Source organism: Manduca sexta, chromosome 26, assembly GCF_014839805.1.
Source record: "Manduca sexta isolate Smith_Timp_Sample1 chromosome 26, JHU_Msex_v1.0, whole genome shotgun sequence".
Lineage (NCBI taxonomy): Eukaryota > Metazoa > Arthropoda > Insecta > Lepidoptera > Sphingidae > Manduca > Manduca sexta.
Window position 1 is genome coordinate 8,208,778 of NC_051140.1, and position 25,508 is coordinate 8,234,285.

General features: G+C 35.1%; 2 protein-coding genes across 2 annotated transcripts; both read left to right on the forward strand.

The window, feature by feature from the left end:
• Nucleotides 1–2,492: 2,492 nt before the first annotated feature.
• Nucleotides 2,493–9,943, forward strand: LOC115453622 (cytochrome P450 4d8). The gene is made up of 10 exons (XM_030182342.1): nt 2,493–2,690; nt 3,428–3,517; nt 3,814–3,924; nt 6,533–6,718; nt 6,966–7,162; nt 7,691–7,757; nt 7,982–8,183; nt 8,539–8,690; nt 8,893–9,072; nt 9,678–9,943. Exons 1-10 carry the CDS (start codon nt 2,537–2,539, stop codon nt 9,899–9,901), a joined length of 1,563 nt encoding a protein of 520 aa, XP_030038202.1. The 5' UTR covers nt 2,493–2,536; the 3' UTR covers nt 9,902–9,943.
• A 5,271-nt stretch (nt 9,944–15,214) lies between these two features.
• On the forward strand, nt 15,215–23,695 carry LOC115453624 (cytochrome P450 4d2). Its single transcript, XM_030182346.2, has 10 exons — nt 15,215–15,426; nt 16,355–16,444; nt 16,764–16,874; nt 19,014–19,199; nt 19,450–19,646; nt 20,619–20,682; nt 21,403–21,604; nt 21,783–21,934; nt 22,143–22,322; nt 22,797–23,695. Exons 1-10 carry the CDS (start codon nt 15,273–15,275, stop codon nt 23,003–23,005), a joined length of 1,545 nt encoding a protein of 514 aa, XP_030038206.1. The 5' UTR covers nt 15,215–15,272; the 3' UTR covers nt 23,006–23,695.
• Nucleotides 23,696–25,508: the final 1,813 nt, after the last annotated feature.

Genomic DNA, 25,508 nt, shown 5'->3' on the forward strand with positions numbered 1-25,508 from the left:
CATGTGAAGGTGGACTCCATGCATGCTGTTATTGAAGCAGCATCAAAAGAAAAACATTTTTACAAAAACTAGAAAGAAGAGGACCAAGACTATTACGAAAAAAACGGAAAAGAAACAATTGAAATCAAAAGTGTTAAAGTGAAAGAATTAAAATATAATGAAATGTTAGAATTTAAAAAAAATAGGGCTGCAATAATAAGATAAAAAAATAATGATAACATGAAAGAAATAGGAAACTTGCTAAAAATAAAACGCATTAAATAATAATATGTTACAGGCGACTAAAATATCTATTTGGATTTCGTTACATAGATGTGTGTAAAATGCCCATTAAATACACCAAATCCAGAGATTAAAGACAGTCTAATCCGCCTCCAGTTGACGTTCAATTACCAGAAGAAATAGAGCATGTACTTATAATTCAGTCAATTACCTATCAGCCTTGCTAAAAGCAAAAACCTGATGAATATGTGCGAGAAACTCATTACATCCGTGAAACTCCATGCGTGGATACGTGATATGAAGACCTACACCAAACTGCCAGCCTCAGTTAGTGATGAAGAGTGGTTTATCCTCTTTTTTTACTTTCATTCAGTAAACTAATTGGTAAATTACAATAAATGTTTCATTTCTCTTGATGTTTTTCCTCGATCATAAAAAATCCTGAAAAATTACTAAAAAAAAGTCTAAAACGAATTTTATGCAAAATTAGATATCATCATATGAAAATATCTAATTTTGCATAAAATTTTTATATGTGGATATGTACCTTTAAATACCGAAGAGGACCTGCTAAATTTTAGTTTAAAACTGAAGCCCTATATTTATTAAAATCAAATTTATCCCAAAACTTGAACGTTGTTAAGCGAGTTTCTAATAGGCTGCGCCGCGCCGCGCCGCCCGCGTCCCCGTCAGACGCCGTCGAGCGCTTGCCAACGACGAACGTATGTAAAAAATTTCGGCGTCTGTAAATTAATTAAAATGTCTTTTAAAAAATACAAGATTCGAAAGAAATCTATGTAATTATCCATAAAAGGACAGGAAAAGAGAACTATAAGAAATAGTTAGTAAAATACTCTCTTTTCATAGTATAATTGTGAAAATTTTATTTTTAGTCAATTTCACAGATGGCACAGAAAAATAATTATATTAGTATGACAACAAAAAGTTTTTCTTCATATTTTGGTTTTATTTAAAAACTGCTTACTTCAACTACTTATATCAACTGAGAAGATAGGTATAATTTATTAAATCGAACTTAGAAAATTTAAAAAAAGTCATTTAAAATATACATGTCATTATACATTGTACGGGGTTACCGTTCCACGTGACAACGGATACACGATTTTCTAGGTTATTTGGGCACAAATTACAAAAATGCTATTTATCCAAGATGGGGAATATAAATTTGAGAAATATATTACTCGGGTATAATTTCCAAAATGTTCGAGGGTGTTGATTACAAAAATGCCATTTATCTTGAAATAAAATATAATATTGTGTTTAAATACGACATGGGTAAAACTTTTGTGATTTTATAGGGGGGCAAATAATGTTGATATCGGGAAATGCTTTGTAAACCAATACTAATAACAAACGCGCTGCTACTTAACTTTATTTTAGTTCTACCTTTTGCCCGCGGCTCCGCCCGCTTGATAAAGTTTTTCCGGGCTAAAGTTTTCTTTTGGGGCTTCACCAAAAAAAGTTAAGATATCACCATCAATAATTTTCATCTCTATGGAGAAACAGAGTGAGGAAAATGGTAGTATACTGCAAATGCCACGTTGCTCTAACTTTCCTGCGTCGGATATATACATTTATTACAAAATAAATTTAATCAACCCATTTCTAGAGCACACAATTCAACAATTAAGTATTCGAGAGGTTTGCGAAACAACGTTAAGTAGTATTCGCATTATCTGGTGCATTATCTTCAAATTTTGCGGCCAGTTTTGAAATGGAAGACGCAAATTCTATGTATTCGGCAGTCTTACCCGAAAGGAGTACATCTGTCGTCAAAGCAGAACTTGAAGTATGGAAAGCAGCTATAACTATTGCCCCCCCTCCCCCTACTCTAAAATCTGCTTTAAAAGGCTTAGATATATGCAATCAAAAATGATATCCAAATATGTACACGTTGTTACAAATATGGGCTCAACACAAAAATATACAATTTATAAAGTAATAATTACTTACTCTAAAACATATCATATCTGCAACTTGACAAAAACGTTTACATTACTTACATAATGAAAGTGGATTGCACTTTACCTACTGAAATATTTATGTCGTGGCATTGCAGTAACGTCACAAGAAACGTAAGGCGCGAAAGCGTGAGCTGCGCAAACCGAACGTGCAGCGCCCCACACCTCACACCTAAAATCTTGACTTGCGGTAAAAAGCATCGCCTTAACAATTATAATAATTATAATCTACAACACGTCAGGCGTACTAATACTATAAAGGGCGTCCTTCTTTATGTTTCAATTTACTTTTATAACTAAACTGATTCCAACAAGTATTTGAACAATTCAAAATGATTTTACATATTCTATTCGTTTTAGTATTCAGTTACTTATTCGTGAGGTTTAAGGATAGAAAATTGTATAAATTGTCAAGACAGTTGAATAATGACTTATTCACGATTCCCTTTATCGGACATCTGTATTTATTTATTGGAACTGCTGAAGGTAAGTGTTTAAACTCTGTGCTTTCAATATACACGCAGACAGATGGTGTGAGCGACTTGGTGATTAATATATATTTTAGGACTTTTCATGAGGAATAATTATGTGACACATGATTGTTGCGTAAAAAGCGTTTACGGGGCGCATGTATTGGAAGCTCTCAAAAGGAATATTTTTTCTCGTTTTGGTACATTTTTCATTGATCGCATCGGTTAGAGCGTAATGTTACATAGCTAGCTAGCTAAAATGATTTTTCAATGCGAACCATTTATTCCTGATAATTAGCGCGTTCAAACAAACAAACAAACCCTCAGCTTTATATAATAGTATAGTTTGATAGATTATCGTAAAACTAGGTAAATAGAAGTCATAAAGTGAAGAGGAACGAAATTTATATTTAGTAAATATAGAAAAAATTGCCAAGGTAATGTAGCATAAATAATCACTTAAACATAGTTATGAATGCAACGGTCTGCGGAAACGAATATCCGTAGGTTCAAAACCTACGGAGAGAGGTTTGCGAAGTAACCTCTAACTTTTCGAAGTTGCATATCTCGGAATTCTCCAAAAGTAAAAAAAAAAACAAAGATAGAGTCGGTTCGGCTAGAACCGGACAGTTTTTCAATGAGTTGAGAGGCTCGAAAATATTTTTGTTATATGAAGTCTGCCAACCCGCACTTGCCTATAGGCTATATTATCATAGGATAAATGAATAAATTAATTCCTTTTTATTCCTATAGATCGCATGAAATTGGTGATCTACTTCGGACGGAAGGCTCTAAATAACGGCGGATTGTGTGCTTTGTGGCTTGGAACTAAACTCTTTACAGGTAAAGTGCATAGAGTTGATAGCAATCTACTCAAAAAGTTCAGCCAATTGACATATATTTTCTCCTGTCACCCTGAGAACCTGCCTTCCTTCTCATCTCCCTCGTCTTGTCCCCAATTCATGTATATTTTAATATTGTGTTGACTCGCACCGAATCGATTCCGTTGATATAACTTTACTCCACTCATAAATCACCCCCGAGAAAAAAAAATTGATAACGTACATATAAATAATATTATAATATTGTAATTTCTCAATAAACCATGCTAGAGACTGATTGTAGTAATGTTCGTACAGTTGTCGCTGATCCAGTAACATTCGAATATTTATCGAAGACGTGTTTAGAAAAAGACGACCTCACAAATGTTGCGCAACCTCTCTTAGGAAATGGAACCATCTTTGCACCAGGTAATATATACTTTAATACACTCTTTATCAGTTTCAAGTGTCCTGATGGAACAAAGTATATTGCTTACATGCAAATGTTGGTGGTGGTATAGCATAATATTAAACACTTGTTTCTTAATATCAAAGCATAAGGAGGTTCGTGTTGATCACTTGCAAACTTATCCATTCAGTAGGGTTGCCAACCGCCGTTTTTCCCAAAACATGTTCTAGATTTTATAGTGTCCTGGGATGTACTGGATAGTTAGCAATTTGTCATGTACTTTAAAATTTAACTGAATTTAACCTATGTCTACTACATATTATTTCAACTATTGCTATTTCTCCGTCGAGGCAATTCTTGTGCGCTCGGTCTCCACACCGAATGCACGCCCATGCACGAGGGGACGCATTTGTCGCGGCCCTAGGCACAGAGTTAAGTGTGTATACCTACCTCATGGTTGCCAATTCACATTGAGGCCTATAAGGGCTCGTCAACAGTTCGTAGCCTTCTCCCTCCCACCTTAAGAGGTTTCCTTATCCTTCGCCCACACTTCTTTCCCAGCTATCCCCTCTCAACTTTCTTCCAGATCCCAGCAGTCGCTGAGCCGGGGTATTTCAGTATTCCATTCGCGAGTTTCCCCCGGTGTTGACTGCGGGGTCCGATACCCAAAGAAAAACTATGGCTACTTTATCGCTTTTATTTATTTAGTTTATTCATTTAAATAGAATTATCTTGGTTTATCCTGTAATGGGTCCTTTACAACTACCAATGGCCCAATGTGCAATATAGTGAATTAAGGATAATCCAGAACTTTGCTAAACATATTTTAATCAAGGTAACTTAATCTATTAACAAATGGAATCACTTAATCTAGTCATGCGACAAAATAGCTGGCATGAGCACTCACGACGAAACAATGTCCCCACAATGAAAGGCCTAAGTCCAGCTCGCCGTGGAATGCCAGGGACTGGCTCAAATCTCAGTCCTCCACTTGCTCGCAATTACTTGGCCTACCACTCTCTGGCGTCGATGCCACACGAGGTCAGGAAATTTGGGCACTGGCTTGAGGTAGTTCTGCGACCTTCCAGTCCCTTGACTCCTCACCGGAAGCCCACGCCTGGCGCAGACGTCCGTAAGCACGATTTCGGTATCGTCGATTTATCAAGGGCGTTTCCGCAGGCTGAGAACAAGTTATATAAATCTATCAGCACTTGCGCGAACATCCCCGAATATCGGTAACAACTGGCGGTATACTAGTTAGTTGTGCACACTTACCCCGTGGCCGAAACAGTATTTACTCACACTCCGTACTACATACATACATACATAACATCACGCATTTATCCCCGAAGGGGTATGCAGAGGCACAACTAGGGCACCCACTTTTCGCCAAGTATGTTCCGTCCCATGATGTGATAGGGGGCGAGCCTACTCCGTGCTATGTCTCAATATCTCACTCGTGATTATTACTTCGCGACACTCTCTCGCAATCTCACTTTAAAAAATACTTAATAATAACGGACACTACTCAACTCCTCCGTGTCGCGTCAATCCTTCCTTTCTTTCCACCAGCGAAACTTCTTCTACCCCACATTTATTTTTATTTTTTTGCTGTCAGTTCGTTCAAATACAAATGCGAGTTAATCTATTATTGAAACGTGCGTAGTGACGCCATCTATGGTGCCCGATAAAAATTAATTCATTACAATCCAACTTCAAATCCTGGTTTCGAAATGATTTTTTTGACTCCTATTACATACAATACTCTTTCATCTCCATTACGTTACTAACGCAGTCCAGTTTCTCCAAGCTTATTTACCATCTTATGACGTGATAGGCAATGAGATTACCGATAACCGATTACCGTGATATCTGCAGGCCTATACTACTCAACTGTACTTTCTACAATTGAAAATTAATTTATAAAATTTGGCAATAAAACACTAGACCGGGCATTTTGTCATTACATGAACAAGTTATGTTTTATACAGTAATATGCATCCAAATTCTTAATCATAGTTAATGTAATCAAATTAATATGAAGCAATATTAATATAATTGTTTAATAGTTGTTCTAGGTTTTTTTACTAGTTAACGAGCAGTAAAGTAGGTACGTATGTATATAAATAATGTTCCAAAAAATAATATAGACCGTAATATAAGGTACCGTCTCGTTTGAATATCAAATGTTTTTGTTTTTTTATAAAACACTACTATTTATGGGTATAATAGATTTTGTTATCAGCTCAGCCCGTTTGGAAAAGTTTTTCCGGTATAAAAGTATCTCTATATATTTTCCTGAAATAAATAACCTACGGCCGTCTCAGTGTTTATAATTATCTCAATGCCAATTGCATCAAAATCGGTTCAGTTGTCAAAGCTTAACTAACAGGAAGATTTACTTTTCCTTTATAATGATAAGCTATCCAATAGATTGCATTGAAAAGATAAATCGTGAGCTCCACTTTGCGCTACTAGTTACGCACGATAGAATTTTGAGCTTTTTCTGCCACCAGGAACCACATGTCATGAGAATTTGAATTCGTGAGTACGCAGCTGTGTATATATTGGATTAGCACTTTTATTTCGGAGTACTTACGGTATAGTTTACATGCACATCACTTACAGTTTCAATTTGGCGTCCGAGGCGTAAAATTGTGGCATCTCACTTCGGCTTGGCAAGACTCAACAGTTTTGTGGATATATTTTCACAACAAAGCCAGGTTATGATAAAAATATTAAAAAATTTAGAAGGGAAAGGAGCCAAATCTGTTTACAACTTCTTCAAAGTGTATTCCATGGATTCTGTGTGCGGTAAGTAATAAGTTCAAGATTCCATGAAGAGTAATGATCGATGTGACGTTTAATATCCGAATTCTTTATTATTTTTTAGTAAATAATTCATTGTATTTATTAGTTTGATAAGTTAAATTTCGAATGTCAACTAAGAGCTCTCATAAAAATAATATATTATAAGGATTTGGACATGTGATTCGGTGATAAAAAATTACATGTTTAATAATAAACTTAAAATGAACAAAATGTAATAATTCATTCACAGAAACAGTTCTTGGAGTAAAAGTATGCGCCCAAAACGAAAGTAATCACCCATTCCCAAAAGCATTTGAGGAGAACTGTGAGATATTTCTAAAAAAAGGTCTCAAACCTTATATTTATTCGACACCATTTTACAAACTTACTTCGAGTTATCGAACATTCGTGGAAAATAATGAAATTATTCGTGACTTTGTTAAAAAGGTAAGCATACACGGTGTAGGAGAAATACAATATTTCTTATAAGAAATAATATAATAGAGGCTGCATTTTTGAGATAGGGAAACAAGGGCAATCATCTTAAACCTAACTACAAGAAAACTTTCATAGGAAACTGTCCAGCATTTTTGAAAAATATTTTTTGCATAAATGGCCCCGTTGCTTACTAACTGTATTTTTTTATTGCTGAATCCAGATATAATTATCATCTAAAACAATTAACAGTATCTCAAGAAAATTTTCTTGTAGTTACAGCGGTTAAGGTAGCTGTTCTTGCTGTCCCATTTTAAATATCTAAACCGTATACAGGGTGACAGGAAATTTGTTGTAGTCCCGTTTAGAGTTTGAATTATTATATTTGGAACTCAATAATTTTCAAGGTATTTTAAATTCATTGAATTGTAACACAAAACACTTGATAAGTCATCATAACAAAATCAATTTATTTTGACCCAATCTTCAATATATTAACTATTTACAGTCAGTGCGTACGTAGATATGTTTTTATTTCAGATAATAAAATCTAAACGCGAAGAACATGAAAACAAAAAGGAAACTGATATAACAGATATTGATGAAGGTAAGTTTCTTTAAACCATATAACGAGAGAAGCACGTTATTCTTTTAATATGGTATTTTGTTATTCAGTAAAATTTAGAGCAAAGTAGTATTTTCTCTGTGTCTTAAACAATTCAGTGTTTCACCAATTGTGGGCAACCTATTACGGGCAATCGCTTTAAAACCCATTCAACGACTTGTAGAATGCGTAAAAATGAATACTGTATTGTTTTGTTTTGTTTGTAGGAATAAACAATCATAAACCACAAACATTTCTGGACACTATGATTAAAACGCCAGGAAATGAAAATTTATTTTCTGATGAAGAACTGCTTGAAGAATCGATTGTACTACTTATTGGTGCTACAGACACTTCGGCTACTGCAGCAGCACTTATTGCTATGATGCTCTCCAGATATCCGGATGTTCAAGATAAAGTTTACAATGAGTAAGTAATACTTAGTTATTATAAAATACCTCGAGTGTAAGAAAATTATAATTTATCATGCGTATTTAAATACTTTTGTACAATATTGTCAAATAGAATAATTTATTTAATAAAACACTCGTTGCAACGTGTACATTATAACTGTGACTACTAAAGTTTAACGCAGTGATTTTTTTATATTGCTTTGAATGACGAGACGAGCTTGCCGTTCACCTGATGCTAAGCGATACGACCGCCCATAAACAGTAGAAACACCATACAATACCTTGAATTACAAAGTATTGTTAGGTATTCCGCTGCGCCCACCATTCCAAGACATGAGATGTAAAATTTTATTATATCAGATTTGAAATAGATTGCAGAAAGTATTCAACGACTCCGACAGGCCCGTCACTGCAAAAGATTTAACTCAACTACATTACTTGGAAGCTGTAATAAAGGAAACTTTAAGACTATACCCACCGGGTCCTGTTACTATAAGGAAGGTTGATAAAGACGTGACAATTCGTAAGTTTCTTTTTTTAAATACGATCACTGCAAATGTCTGTACCACTGACCACAGTACATGTTTATTATATTATTTTATCCATCTTGTTGTTTAAAATAATTTATAGAAAAGGAATTGTTTTACCAAAATATAAAAATAAAATAATGCGTGTTATAGGTGAACACAGTACCCGTTTGTTATGTTTTTATTAAACTTTTTCAGCGTCGGGGCTAACCCTCGTAAAAGGTTCATCGTTTTTATTCCACATGTGGGCAATTAATAGGAACCCACAGTATTGGGGTCAGGACGCTGACGAGTTCAAGCCCGAACGATTCATTGATGGTGCTCCTGTACATCCAGCTGCATTTTCAACGTTTTCTTTTGGACCAAGGAATTGTATAGGTGAGAGGGATATTCGATGCTTTATATTTCTTTTATTTATCACTAATAGCAGGTATATTATAGTCCGCTTAAAAAAGATATTGACCACCGTGAAGTTTGAGCATATTTACTACCTTAAACTTGTCACTTTTATACTCTCCTTCTGCCCGTTATTATCACTTGATATGGAGTCTACGCAATACTCGTTTATAATCATATTGCGAAACAGATATTTGAATTACGTGCGGCGATTTTTAATAAACCCAATCGCTTTTTTCGATCTATCGCGAATACCGATCAGAACAAACTTTTTTATTTTATACGGGCATTGCAAAGTGACTCCACTGCACTTGATGGTAAGTGGGGTTGGACCCAACAAAATGTCGACTCACGAGAGATGATTACTCCTCAGCAGTCGACACAATTATGCCGGCCTGTTTGAACCGGATGTACACAGGCTGATCTCGGGACGCGACACACTTACGTGGGCCACTATAGCAGGTTTAAACATCTTGTGTACGGTGGTCGTAAATATTCGATCCGTATCACACGGACTATAAGTATTTCCTTTTTTGAATTGAAACCTTAAATTATAATGATAATGTGATAATTATTTCAAATTGCAGGGTACAAATACGCCTTTCTATCGATGAAGACAGTCATAGCGAACTTGCTTCGCAACTTCGAACTACTTCCAGCTGAAGCGTCAGATATTTATACCATCAATGGCAAGTGTTTAGAAAAAGAAAAGCCACTCCGACTGAAATTTGAAGTAATGGTCCGAGATGTGAGCGACTTCAGTGTTCGCTTAGAATCTAGAGTAAAGGGACATCAGGTTATACAAATATAGTTACAATTTCTGTGAAATAAATTATTTGAGATAGATTATTCATTTTTGCTTTCATTACGTAAATGAAAAAAAGTAAAAAAGTTTACAGCGCTGCGCCCCACCGTGCTGTGGATATTGTTACTGACATAATTATTAGTTAAGGCGATACCTCAAGGTCCATTTTCATACATTTTGTTTCGGCTTTAATCTGGGTAACTAAACAAGTATTGGCAAGTAAAGAATTTAGAATCATGGATATTTCGGCCTTTAAAATTTAATATGACGAAATTTTAAAGGCAGAAATATCCATGATTATTAATTATTTTTACATTTTTCTTTCAACTGCGAGAACTAATCACTAACTAGACGTGAATTTAAATTCTTTACTTGCCAATACTTGTTTAGTTACCCAGATTAAAGCCAAAACAAAATGTATGAAAATGGACCTTGAGGTATCGCCTTAACATAATTAGAAATTGTGAAGCGACTAAAGTAAAAGTCAAGTGAGTAATAAATACAAGATTATAAATATTCGAACCTGAAGTTTAATTGGAGAGATTCCTACAATGTATGTTTGTAAATGTAGGCGTATGAACTCTGTACACGGTGTACATAGTTTTTATGGGTGTTTTTCTACTATTTCTGTCTTTTTTCTATTAATTTTTAGTAGTTCTTGAATCCTTTTAATTGGATTTCCTCTCCACTTTAACAGTGATGTTCGTGTATTAGCTTATATAACTACTCGGACTTTGTGTACAAAAAACTTGGGAAAAAAACATACTCAATGGACAATCGATCACAAAAAAAAGCTCGGAGTTTCTTTATGCCTTTCTTCTTCGGGTAGCCATCGCTTAGGTAGCTAGAGAAAGGTTAGTAAGTTAGCTAGGTTACCTTTCTCGTCCTCGCCGGTGCGGATTGCGACGCGTTCTTCCCTTTTCGCCCGCGTGATATAGTTTTTCGGGATAAAGTTTTCCGTTATAATCTCTCAAAAGTTACAAATTTTCCCCGTTTTCGCAACAGTTTTCATAATTGCTCCGCTCCTTTTGATCATAGCGTGAGGATATGTAGCCTTCCCCGATAAGTGAGCTATCCAACACTAAAAGAATTTTTCAGTTTGGACCAGTACTTCCTGAGATTAGCGCGTTCAAACAAACAAACTCTTCAGCTTTATATAATAGTAAAAAGTATCCTATGTCCGTCTTCTGGTTCTAAGCTACCTCCCTACCAATTTTCAGCCAAATGGGTTCAGCCGTTCTTGAGTTATAAATAGTGTAACTAACATGACTTTCTTTGATATATATAGACTAGCTTTTGCCCGCGGCTCCGCCCGCTTTATAAAGTTTTTCGGGCTAAAGTTTTCCGTTATAAAAGTCACACTATATATTTTCCCGGGAGCCTATGTTCTTCCCAGGGTCTATAATTTGTTATAACAGCAAACAAAAGTAAGTATTCAAATTATAACCACACTACTTACCTATGATTATCTGTTTATTTTCAAAATAAACTGTAAGTAAACGTAATTTCTTCTTATAGAAATAGGTATCACGATCGCCAAACAGACCAACAGTTACATGATAAGCTTATATAATTATCAATTTAAATAATCAAGAAAGGTTATTCGTTAATTTTTGCTTGTATCGTGGTGATATTTTAAACTCAGTAAAATATAATATTTATTTTCTTCTAACAAACATTTTCTGTCTGAAATCAAAAACTTTCAGATCTAAGTAGGTACTTCAATTTTTTTACCATTTAAATACTAATATGTGCAATCACATACTAATAATATATTTACGTAAAGGTAGACATTAACTGATCACAAAGTAGTTAGTTACTTCCATTATAATACACTTTTAGTTGTAGTTTCTAAATAAACAAAGCGCTGGTAACTAAATATCACAGAACTATCAAAAAACAAAATGAATAATATGACAATTTACAAACACCGCAACCTAGTAGCATAATAAATTATGACGTTTGAAGGACGTAAAAAAAAGCGACAACTATACAAAGTCGGTTAACGTGAAGCCGAACTAGCTCGGGTTACCTTTGCCCATATCTTCCGCGCGATTTCGACAAACACTGGCATAGAAAGTCATAGAAAGTGCTGCCATCTATATTAAAAAACATACTACGAGATTAAGCCGCTTGACAGCGGGTTACCTTGCGCCTGTGACGTCACAATTTCACTTTGGTAACGGAATTTCTGGGGAACTAAATACAAGGTGCGCCATCTAATGTTATATAAAATAAGTAATCGATATCGATTCAATTTAATAAACAACGGGCTAATGGCCGATAGATGTCATTATTAAGTTATCATTAATTAATAATTTAAGCTATTATATTTATTGTCCATTGTCTGATATGTTTTAAATTTAAATTTACCTATTAAATATATTGTTTAGTATCACCGAAAACCCAAAGGGAAGCCGGTGGGAATCGGCTTGTATGGACGCTTCGCCACTGGTCCGTGTGTAAATGCACACAAAAAAAGTGGGAACTTTGTAATTATGTAAATTTAATTGCCTCAGGTTATTCACAGTTTTTGTTGAATTGTTATTTTTTACATGTATGTCTACTATTCGAATATTTTTAAAAATGTCTACAGGGTCACTCGTGAGAGCAAGATGCATGGAACTACTAGAAAAATAAACAATTTAGAAAAAAAAACCATGTCTAAAAACATATTAAGACATATTCTTTTTATAATTTATATAAATTACCACCTAGATTCGAAAATTTGCCCGCGGCTTTGCCCGCGTGATAAAGGTTTTCCGTGCTTACGTTTTCTGTTATAAAAGTTAAGCTGTATATTTTCCAGAGATAGAAAGTCAATGTTCTTCCCAAGGTCTTAAACTATCTCCATACCAAATTTCATCTAAATCCGTTGGGTAGTAGACAGATGCGGCGGGTGGTTATATTTTTTTTTAAATACAGACCCCACAGTCCACACCGGGGGGACAAGCGAATGAAATACTACGAACCCCCCGGCTTAACGACTGCGAGGCCCTGGAGGAAGAGAGGAAGAGGAGAAATAGGGGGGAAAGAAGGGGGAAGGAAGAGGGAGTAATAGGATGGACGGAGAGGAAAGGGAGGTGAATTGTTCTACGAGTCCCTGTCAGACCCCCCATGTGACCTTGCAACCATGGGGGTGTAGGCATCACCTATAGTGTGCCTAGGTCCGCGACGTAATGTCCCCCCGTGCATGGGCGTGCATTCGGTGTGGAGACCGAGCGCACAAGAATTGCCTGGGGGGGGGGGGTTATATTTTATAATATCTTTTAAGAGGAACAATTCCGTCATACATATTTCTTTCGTAACTGTAAGCGTTTACTCAGCACGTGCAACGGGAGTACTCAAAAGGAATATTTTTTTCCCGTTTTTTCAACATTTGTTATTGATACTCCGCTCCTATTGATCATTTTCTGATGTTATACACCCTATAGCCTTCCCCGATAAATGAGTTTTCCAACACTAAAACAATTTACAGTTCCAACCTATAATATTTTTCATTACTGCTTCGCTCCCATTGGTCATAGCGAGATGATATATAGCCTATAGCATTCCTCGATAAATGGGGCTATCCAACACTAAAAAATTTTTTCAATTCTACCGGTCCTGAAATTAGCGTGTTCAAACAAACTCTTCAAATTTATATAACAAAGTATCGATTAATTGTTATTTTTAGGGGAATAAAAAAATATTTGCCTATTAGTTTATTTAGTAAAATATAACCAAGTTATTGATTTATTATGATAATTTCCATGGAATTTTAGTAAAAACAATAATTCGCGAACACTGTTTAACACGCTGAAAAAGCGTTCGATTTTGTGCCGAAGCACCCTAATAATCTATCCCTAAAATATAGACACATGCTATCGCGGACTTTTCTGTAGACTTATAAATAAGAAGCAATTCCACCATCATATATTATTATGTTCTCCCAATATCTAAAACTAATTTGAAACCATTTACTTCCACCGGCTTTATATTTTTCCGGAATATTAATTAGTCTAAGTCCCTCCCTGGGGCTCAAACTACGTCCATACCGACTTTCATCGAAATCTGTTGGATGGTACCTATATGTATGGAAGTTCCACAAGGTTCGATTCTTGGTCCTTTATTGTTCCTAGTATATATTAACGACTTACCTTCTTATGTTAGCGGTTTTTGTGACATAGTGCTATTTGTTGATGATACTTCACTTATTTTTAAGGTTGACCGTAAAAAAACAAACTTTGATGATGTAAATATCACTATGATGAAAGTTCTAAGTTGGTTTACTGCCAATAATCTACTACTAAACGCCAGGAAAACTAAATGCATTCGTTTTTTGCCTAACGTCCAAAATAAAGGGTTCGAATTACTATTAAATAATGAAATTCTCAAAACAGTCGATACGGTAGTATTCTTGGGAATGACACTGGACCGTAAACTTCAATGGAACGCTCATATTTCGAGCCTGATGGAGAAACTCGGCTCAGCCGCGTATGCAATACGAAAAATGAGACAGCTCACTAATGCCAGTACTGCTACACTTGTTTATTTTAGCTATTTCCATATAGTTCCATAATATTATGTCTTACGGCATTTTACTTTGGGGAAGGGAAACCGACATTGATACAATTTTCGTATTGCAAAAAAGAGCAATACGAGCAATCTATAATTTAGGAGCTCGAGTGTTTCTTAGGGAATGCTTTAAAGAAATAGACATTTTGACAGTTGCATCGCATTACATGTTTGCCAATATTATGTTTTTCAGGCGAAACATAGAATACTTTATCAAAGTCAGTAATAAGCATAATATTAATACTAGAAATAAGGACAAACTCGTAGCACTACGTCATCGGTTCCACAAGGTACATAGCTCATTTGTAGGATTAGGTGTACCAATTTACTACAGTATACATCCTATTCAATCGATTTATAAAAAAACAATTTAACAGAAAGGCTCACTATACTCTTGACGCGTTCTTTAGTGACAAAAATCCGTGGGAATATGTTCTCAGTACTTAAGAAGAAAATTTTATTGTATTTTTTTTTAAGTCTTATACCTAAGAAATATAAAAATTATATTGGAGACATTTTGTTACTTATCAATATAATTATGTACAAATGACGTGTATAAGTGCCTGCAAAGGTCTATTTACTGAATAAATTATTGATTAATATATGAGTTTATCCCGGTCAGTCAGACAGACGCGACGGACGACTTTATTTTATAATATGTAAGGAATTAATTAACATAAATTAAGGATCTACGTCATATTTATCAATTATAATTAACAAGACGTCAGACTTATAATGATATAAATGGTCTTCCTCTTTGTGCTTCAGTTTAATGTTTTTAATATACTGAGTGTAACAATTAGTATTTGTGCAAATCAAAATGATTTTACATATTCTCTTCGTTTTAGTACTAAGTTATTTATTCTTGAGGTTTAGGGATAGAAAAATGTATAAATTGTCAAGACAGTTGAACAATGAATTATGGACGATTCCCTTTATCGGACATCTGTATTTATTTATTGGAAATGCTGAAGGTAAGTGTTTAAACTCTATGCTTAGAACATAGTGTAGAAAAGATTTTTTTCAAAGTGTAGCCAAATTTGCACAGGTAGTTCAGAATTGGTAGTGTAGACGATTAATCAAATATATTTTTTTCTACAATAATTTCTTATGTTTTCGTGAATGTTAGACATCTAAATAAAAGTAGACTTCCGACGTTTGGAACTTTGCGGCCCACATGGTCACAGGACAGTTTTTTTTTTAATATTTAAGACTTATTGTGCTTAAAAAGCATAACACGCTGACAATGCGAAAAGTGTTATGAAGCCTAAAAGTCTTCGAAACGTCGGGAGAAAACAATAATATAGATAACCGCGACAAAATCCATAAATAGCTTTATTTCAGTGTGTAACATTCGCGTAAATATAGAAATCATTATATGATAATTTATATAATATGGAGTCTGCTATTTCATATTTTTTTTGTTATCGCGGCGAAAGTGCCTTATTACTACCGCCCAGCCTTCGTTAGGGGCGACTGAGCGGTTACGTTGGGGTCCTTACGACCCGGCGTTGGGCCGCCCGGATTTGATGATGACCTTCAGGCGACCGCCGGGCACAGGGCGAATGCTATTTCGTACTAGCTTACCGTTATGAACTATACCCCAAAGCCTCTAAGTAGTAGAGGAGGCTTGTGCTCAGCAGTGGGTAGCATATACTTAATACGAGTGATATTATTATTATTGTAGTAGCCTAACTTTAAGCTACTTAACAATAAAAGTTTTACTGCTAGTTATGAACAACCATGACGATTTTGGTTATTTATAGTTCAGTCACTCTATCTCATGTTTTCGTTTATGTTCTTCGAATACTTAAGTAATTATTAAATTATTGATATTGTGAATAGTCTTGAAATAGTAATAGAAATTTTAACACTCACATTAATATGTTTTTATTCCTATAGACCTCATAAAATTGATGATCTACCTCGGAAAGAGAGCTTACAATAACGGCGGATTGTGTGCTTTGTGGTTTGGAACAAAATTCATTACAGGTAATAAATTGCGTAGAGTTAAAACCAATCTACTCAAAAAGGTCAGCCAACTGACTATATTTTATCCTGTCACCCTAAGAACCTTCCTTCCTTCTCTTCTCCTGCATCCTGTAACCCTTATACATATATTTTTAATATTGTGTCAAGTCGCACCGATACACTGCCGTTGATGCGACGTCGCTCCACTCTTAAATCACGCTTATAAACAATATTAACAATGAAAATATATAACGATGACATATTTATAATAAGACAGGATATTTAATATTGTATTTTTTTTATAACCCATGCTAGACTAATTGTGGTATTTTTTTTACAGTTGTCGCTGATCCAGTAACATTGGATTATTTATCAAAGACGTGTTTAGAAAAAGACGAAATTACAAATGTTGTGCAACCTCTCATAGGAAATGGAAGCATATTTGCACCAGGTAATTGTACTATAATAAAACTCTTTATTATAATAATTAGTACTTATTATATTACAATAATATAATTTGCAAAATCTTGTATATTGTGTCAGATATTCTGATGGAAAAAAGCACAGTTGGGCACTCCTTGAGAGTGTGTTAAACCTTTCCCTCGGGCCCGTTGCCATAATGGTGGCACACGGCGAATTCCTCTTTTCCGATCCGACACAGAAACCAGCCGAAATACCTGTGGGATGTCCTATATAATTTTAAACTGTATCCTGGGCTTTTAAAGCGCCCTGATAAGAACATGTACTTTATATTTTATTTTATTTAACCCATTTTCACTACATATTAATTCAAGTATTGTCTTGAAATAATATGTAGTGAAAATTGTCTACAACTGCAGCTGTAGACAATTTTCGTAATGCCGTACTACAACAGATGTCAACGATTCTTTACTGATAATAATTAAATATTTCACAAGGTAGTGTTTTAACTAATTTTCATACATTTCATTATTATTAATACTTTCTCACAAATAGTTTCCATTCTGGTTGTTATGTTAAGTGTCTGTGTAGTGTTGTGTTCGTGGATTTGAATTCCTGAATATGCAGCTGTGTAGTACATATTAAATTAGGCTTTTATTTCGAAGTACTGCCGTGCTAAGCTTAAAAGTGGTATCTCAAAAAAAAAACAAAATCTTGATTTTTATGTCGTCAGATAGCTTAAATACATACCCATCCAATGAACTTACCTAAATAACGGTATCTTGTTTATTACTTGATAAAAAAAAAAACCTTAAAATAGTTTCTCTATCTCAGTTTTACTTACAAAACTAAATTTACAAAACACTTCGATTATCTCTAAATAAGGTTTCCCTGAAATACCGCCTTTGCGCTTAGCACGGAAGAGTAATAACGGTATATAGTCCATTGAAATGTTACATTTTTTAGGCCTTACCTTGCGTTTTTTAGAGGACGCAATTTTATTTTTTTGAAGTGTAGGGGGTCAGTCTAAAGCTAAAACCAAGTTTGTGGGGTCGCCACCCTTGTCCCACGGCCGCCATCTTGAAAATAGGGGTTGAAATGGTTTTACGATGTATCTCTTAAACTATTTATCTGACAAAAATGTATAAATATTTTTTGTTGCAAATTAAATTCTCTACAACTTTGGTCTAGTAACTTTTGTCGTAGAACTATAAATAAAAAAGTTATAAGCGAAAATGTTAAGAAATTCAATGTTAAGCAATGTCCATTGCAACGTCATCAGAATGTGTGTTCATAAGGTTCATAATACTTTTTTTGTACTCTCATTAATACCCAAATACCCAAGGGACCATTAGGGAACAAAAGAACATCTGCCTGCTATTATTATTATTATTTCTAACCTCTCTTATTGTAAGAATAGCTGATAATATTGTGTTGAAGTTGTCGTTCAACTTATATCTTTTAGTTGTGCTATATATTTCTGTACGTGCGGATGTATTTTATTCTGTTTCTAATTTTGAAGACGATTTCGGATGATTTTAAACACGATTTTAACTTTAATGAAAACTACTTTTTTTTTATTAGCATTTTGACTTTTAAAAGACTTTTAAAAGTCAAAATGCTAATAAAAACTTACTACTTACGACAACTTCAACACAATATTATCAGCTATTCTTACAATAAGAGAGGTTAGAAATAATAATAATAATAGCAGGCAGATGTTCTTTTGTTCCCTAATGGTCCCTTGGGTATTTGGGTATTAATGAGAGTACAAAAAAAAGTATTATGAACCTTATAAACACACATTCTGATGACGTTGCAATGGACATTGCTTAACATTGAATTTCTTAACATTTTCGCTTATAACTTTTTATTTATAATTCTACGACAAAATTTACTAGACCAAAGTTGTAGAGAATTTAATTTGCAACAAAAATATTTACACATTTTTTGTCAGATAAATAGTTTAAGAGATACATCGTAAAAACCATTTCAACCCCTATTTTCAAGATGGCGGCCGTGGGACAAGGGTGGCGACCCCACAAACTTGGTTTTAGCTTTAGACTGACCCCCCCTACACTTCAAAAAAATAAAATTGCGTCCTCTAAAAAACGCAACCCCAAATGTAACTTTTCAATGGACTAATAGTTTACATACACATCACTTACAGTTTCAATTTGGCGTCCGAGGCGTAAAATCGTGGCATCTCACTTCAGCTTGGCAAAACTCAACAGTTTTGTGGATATATTTTCTCAACAAAGCCAGGTTATGGTAAAAATTTTAAAAAGGTTAGAAGGAAAAGGAACTATCTCTGTTCACGATTACTTCAAAATGTATTTCATGGATTCTGTGTGCGGTAAGTAATAAGTTCATAATCTACATATTATTATGAGTTACGATCGGTGAGACGTTTGATATTTGAGTTCTTTATTATTTTTTAATAAATAGTTAATTATTTTTATTGGTCTCATAAGTTAAATTTCAAATGTCAACTAATAGTTCTCATAAAAATAATTACCTAATAAAACGTATTATAAGAATTTAACTAGTGTTTCGGTAATAAAAATTAAAATATTTAAAAACTAAATATAATAATTAATTCACAGAAACAATTCTTGGAGTTAAATTAGACACCCAAAACAAATCTGATCACTCATTACTCACAGCATTTGAGGAGAACTGTCTTATATTTATAAAGAAAACTCTCGAACCTTATATTTATGACACACCATTTTACAAACTTACTTCGAGTTATAGAACATTCACGAGAAATAATGCAATTGTTCGTGATTTTATCAAAGAGGTTAGTAAACACATTTTAGCAGAGACACAATATTGTTACAAAGATATAATATACGTATATAAAGGCTAACCCCCTTATTCATAGACGTTTTTTATTTAAGGACGGAGTAATGCTGTCATGTCACATGTCTACGTCTACGCACTGCGAAGGCTGCCATGCCGTTAGCACTGAAAAACAGATTTGTTATCACAGCTTTGCTCCGTCCTTAGATAAAAAACGTTTATGAATGCGGGGATACGTTTTTGAACAGGCCAGCAATGGCAGTCATCTAAACCAAGTTATCTAAGCTACGGAAAACTTTCTCAGGTGACCGTCCATTATTTTTAAGGCATTAAAATCTACATTCATTGATTATGAACAAAAATACCGTGTTACTAGGAATCAGATGATTTTATGGCATCTTTAGAGTTTTGAGTACTTTTATAGTTAAGATTTGTTATAAACTTTCTTCATACATTTTGTAGGAAATGCAAATGCACTTTTGTAAATTTTTTACATTAAAATGTCTTACTCAAAATGCAATGGGACCCATATAGACTTTTGATCGTTACAACCAACAGGATCAATTGTAATCAAAAAACATTTTTGCATAAATGGTCCATTCCCTTAATAACTGTACGCTTTTTATATTACTGAATGTAGATATTAATATCTTCAAAAATAATGAACAGTCTCCTTAGAAAGATTTTTTGTAGCTACAGCGGTCAAAAATCCAATCTGAATACAGGGTGACTGGATATTTGATGTGTTCCCTTTTAGAGCTTGAAAATTGGGTCAAAAGCAAACGATTTTGTTTTGTAAAACCGTATCCGGAACTCAATCATTTACAAAGAATTTAAAATTTGCTTTGAAATGATATTCAATATTATTAATTTCGATTGCTTTTGACCGTATTTCAACCTAATTGTTAAGATCATAACGGGGATATGTCATATTTTTCGTCACCCCGCATGTATATTTGTTTTATTTCAGGTAATAAAATCTAAACGCGAAGAATATAAAAACGAAAAGGAAAATATAACAGATTTCGATGAAAGTAAGTTTTTTAAACCGAACAACGAGAAAAGCGCTTTATTCTACTGAAATGGTATTTTTTTATTAGTAAACTTTATAACGAAGTGGTGTTTTCCCTGTGACGTAAGCAGAGTTTCAACATTCGTTTTATAATCAGCCCTAGCAACAAATAATGATATTATTATAGTTTACCTAAACGTAACACGGCTTGAGTTCAGCAGTGGACTTCCTCTGGATGATGATGATAATGATGAAAGTGAAATGTTCGGCTTGTCCGTAAACAGTACCAACACTCCTACCAATATCCTTTGAATTATCAAGCGCTACTTGGCATTTCACTATACATCGTTACTCATTACACTTGGTTATTCAATTATGCAGTACTTGTTTCAACAACTCAGCACTAAAGTTATCCTGTTCTTCAAATCAAGACACAGCATCGTATTCTTATAACCAATTTAATACAAAAATGGGAGAAATTACTTTTAAGATTTTATTACCACCTATGCAGACACAATATAGAAACTAAACACCTTCCACTTGCGTTCATTGCACTCCAATGTGGTATCTATCTAAAATAGTTCTTTAAATAAGCTGCGAAAATGACTTGACCTATTTAAAATGACCGGCCGTCAAGGTATAAACCAGCTGTCGGACACCCAATTACGGGCAATCGCCGTTAAATCCACCTAAAGTCATGCAGAATGCATGAAAATGAATACTGCACTCTTTTGTTTTGTAGATATAGAAAATGATGAACCACAAGCATTTCTGGACATGATGATAAAATCGTCAGGGAAAGGCCATGGATTAACAGATGAAGAACTTCTTGAAGAATCGATTGTACTACTTGTCGCCGGAACAGACACTTCGGCTACCGGAGTAGCATTGGTTGCTATGATGCTCTCCAGACATCCGGACGTTCAAAATAAAGTTTACAAAGAGTAAGTGTTAGTAGGAAAAAAAAACCGCGAGTATAAGAAAATTACAATTTATCATGCGCATTTCAATTCATACAATAAATATTATCAAATAGAATAATTTATTTAATCAAACACTCATTACAACGACTTCATTATATCTGCGACTACTAACGTTATACTTCAATGTGTTTTGGAAAAGATTGCAGAAAGTATTCAACGACTCCGACAGGCCAGTTACTCCAAAAGATTTAACTCAATTAAAGTACATGGAAGCTGTAATAAAGGAAAGTTTAAGACTGTATCCACCGGTTCCTATTAGTATAAGGAAGATAGATAAAGATGTGACAATTCGTAAGTTTCTTTATCATTTAGTACCACTGACTACGCTGCATATTTATTACCTTATCCAGAATATTTTGATTAATTTATAGAAAAAGTAATTATTTTATAAAATTTTCTATAAAAATAAAATAAACAATTTAGTCATAAACTCTTTTGTATAGCTTGTTATGGATGGACATAATACCTTCTCATTTTGTTTTTATGTGTTTTTTTTCAGCATCAGGACTAAACCTCGTAAAAGGTTCATCATATTTACTCCACATGTGGGCAGTTAATAGGAACCCACAGTATTGGGGTCAGGACGCTGACGAGTTCAAGCCCGAACGATTCATTGATGGTGCTCCTCTACATCCAGCTGCATTTACATCCTTTTCTTTAGGACCAAGGAATTGTATAGGTGGGAGAGACATACGTTGCTTTATGTTTCCGTTATTTATCACCAGTAGAAGTTATATTATAGTCCGCTTTAAAAAGACATTGGCCACCGTGAAGCATATTCAGTTCCTGTATTTTTTATGATCTAATATCTGTTCTCATCGTTCAATGTGGAGTTTACAGAAAAATCGTTTACAATCACATCGAGGGAATGATTTATCTTCCGTCGTTTTCAAGAAACGATCCGTATCGCTATTTTCAATGTATATAATAATACCAGTCAGAAGCAAGATTTATTGATATGTTCATAAATGACTTATTTTTATTGGTTTATTCACGGGATCGGATCTAAGATTAGGATTGCGGTCTTTTATTGATAACGCCATTAGTCTTTACATAACACCTACCTGAATCCGTGTCACATACATTATAATTATTTATTTTTTCTTAAATAGAAATCTTTTATTTTTAATGTGATAATGATTTCAAATTGCAGGGTACAAATACGCCATTCTAGCGATCAAGACAGTCATGGCAAATTTGCTTCGCAACTTCACATTACTTCCAGCTGAAGCGTCAGATATTTGTACTAACAATGGCAAGTGTTTAGAAAAAGAAAAGCCACTCCGACTGAAGTACGATATAATGATCCGAGATGTGGGCAACTTCTGTATTCGCTTAGAATCTAGAGTAAAGGGACATTAGGTACCAAAATATAGTTACGATTTCTATGAAATTCCTTATTTTGTGATATAATTCATCTTTTCTTAAAAACATAAAAGATTGTGTGTGTGTGTGTGCAATTCATACATGGCAGAAGTGAAACTTCTGAAAAGACCCTACGAGAGATCGGGATGGATATTTAGTATAAGGAGTATTAGGTTAAATGTAAGGTGTAGTATTTTAGCATAATACTAAAACGTAGTTGCAAAGTGAAATGAAAATATTTTAATAAATAAAAATACACACATAATACATCACCCATGCTTTATACTAGAGCTTTGTAATACTCAGGCGCAAAGACATATACACATAGTAACTAAGGAATAAAAGGATGCAAAGTGTAGATTGGAGGCTGATTGAACCCTGTTCCTTTTTCAACTATCGTGACGCATTTTTGTTTTAATCGAGCTTCAAATCATAAAGATTCTAAAGAAGATTCACTTGAAAAAGATGAAAAAAGTATACAGCGCTGTGCTGTGGGTATTTTTCCTGATATACAAGTGATAGATTTTGTGTATATTGTGTGTTTTCGGCATGGAATAATTATGTACTTCGTTATATGGACTGTATGGCATATCTATCACCCTTTTTCATCTTTCGTTGTAAGAATTAGGTTCTTAGCATTATATTACAATCTAGTGTATAAAACTAATAAAATCGATGTTTATGTAATATGTTTTTATTTCAAATTCAACAAATATTTACATTTTTTTTTAAATTAAAATAGTTTTTTAGTAATTATTAAAACACTGACTTAGGTCCAATTTCGCCAATTACTTAATTAAACAGCGTTAAGTAATCGGGCATTAGAATTTACACGAGTGTTACAATATCGAACGTCCCATGAAGGAAATCTAAGAGCCCATTACTAAATCAACCATTAAGGGAATGTTTTGCAAACCATTCACTCCTAATTTAATACGACCAAAACAAATTGTTACTGTCGGTTGTATTATTATTTCGGACCATGTGTTCAACTTTCCATAGGAGCATATTATGATTTACATGTACTACTAAAGAGACGTTCACTATGCAGAAACAAAATGTGATCTGTGTGTTTTAATTTAGTTGGTTTATAATTCCATGTCAAAAACAGACAAATGTTTTAAGATAACTACGTTTTGTTTTGATTGAGTGTTATTGTGTGTTTCCTTTTATTTTGAATTTATTGACTATCGGTGATAATGTATGTACTCCAAATAAACGTTCAATTGGATTTCTAGTCCTGATTTCTAAAATAGTCAAAACAGATTCTTTTGACAATCGAAACCTTGTGCTAAAATCGATGTCATCTTATTCATCAAAATAGTTTCTACGTGTTTTAAAAATCCTAGGACGACGTAATATGGTATCCAATTAATCAATATTTTGCAAAACATCTGTTAGCGACACGACGACTTCGCGGCCGCCGTGACACTGAGGCCCGTCGACGACGCTGCCTAAGGAGGAGAGCCCGCGCGCCGCACGCTCAGCAAACGACCCGTCAACGCCGCATCCAGAGGAGCAACGTCGCGGGACGGCGGTCGCCGCGCGACTGAGAGCGCGCACTGCGCGCGCTCGACGAGGGACCCGGCGCCGGCGCATCATGGAACGACGCCCGCCCACCAGAACCCTACGGCCAATCAGAGCGACGGACGCGCCAACGAGGGAAAAACGGCGGGCCAATGACCGAAAAGTGCGTAGGAGGCACACCCGTGCGTTGTAGTGCCTCCTAAACTAGTATGTAAGTCGGGATATTGTATGCGTAGTTTGTAGTTCGAGGCAGAATAAGAAAATTGGTACGAGATAAGCAGATTCGAAATAAACCAGTGAACAAATCCGTGGAAGTTTTAATACAGTCCCCAACATTTCCTGGTCCTTCGAGCCGGATTTGTTTGTGGTTGACTCGCGTTCGCGAATAGTAGGAAGAGCAAACCGAACGTGCCTAGCGTACGCGTGTTACCGTCGCGAATCTTTGTGCACAGCGATATTGTGCGCAGCGCGAATCTCGTGCCCGGGGCACTGAGCGAAAGTGCAGTGATTGTGCATAACGTGACTGGAGTGAGTGAGCTCTGTGAAGTGTAGTGTGAGCCTAGTTTGTCTTTATCGCACGCTCTGCGATACGGTTACGATCCAACACCGCTGTCTACCGAACGCGATGGTGGTGACGAGAAGCCAGGGCGACGCAGCCGACGTAGAGGAACAGAGGCGATCCCGTGAACGGCAAGAGTCTGACCGCCGTCGGGAGGAAAGACAAATAAGTCTAGAGAGACTAAGGCGCATATCACAAGAGCCGCCTGCCTCACCTCAGACCGAGCAAGCCACGTCAGTGGAATAATGTGTACGCCTTCGACGTCTACGGCGCGCATTATGTCGGAAACGGTGACAAAGGTGACGGCAAAGGATCAGCCACGTGTAAGATCGCCCGCACAGTCCGTTCGATCTACCGCCAGCGTAACAACAAGGTTGCGTTTGGCCGAACTGGAGGCTGCAGAAAAGATGGCAG

Excerpts from the sequence above, each read along its gene's own strand:
- LOC115453622 (XM_030182342.1), top strand. The coding sequence starts at position 2,537 with ATGATTTTACATATTCTATTCGTTTTAGTATTCAGTTACTTATTCGTG. Across the intron at positions 6,719-6,965 it reads TTCCATGGATTCTGTGTGCG|AAACAGTTCTTGGAGTAAAA; the intron begins GTAAGTAATAAG and ends ATTCATTCACAG. Across the intron at positions 8,184-8,538 it reads CAAGATAAAGTTTACAATGA|ATTGCAGAAAGTATTCAACG; the intron begins GTAAGTAATACT and ends GATTTGAAATAG.
- LOC115453624 (XM_030182346.2), top strand. The coding sequence starts at position 15,273 with ATGATTTTACATATTCTCTTCGTTTTAGTACTAAGTTATTTATTCTTG. Across the intron at positions 16,445-16,763 it reads TGGAACAAAATTCATTACAG|TTGTCGCTGATCCAGTAACA; the intron begins GTAATAAATTGC and ends TTTTTTTTACAG. Across the intron at positions 21,935-22,142 it reads AGATAAAGATGTGACAATTC|CATCAGGACTAAACCTCGTA; the intron begins GTAAGTTTCTTT and ends GTTTTTTTTCAG.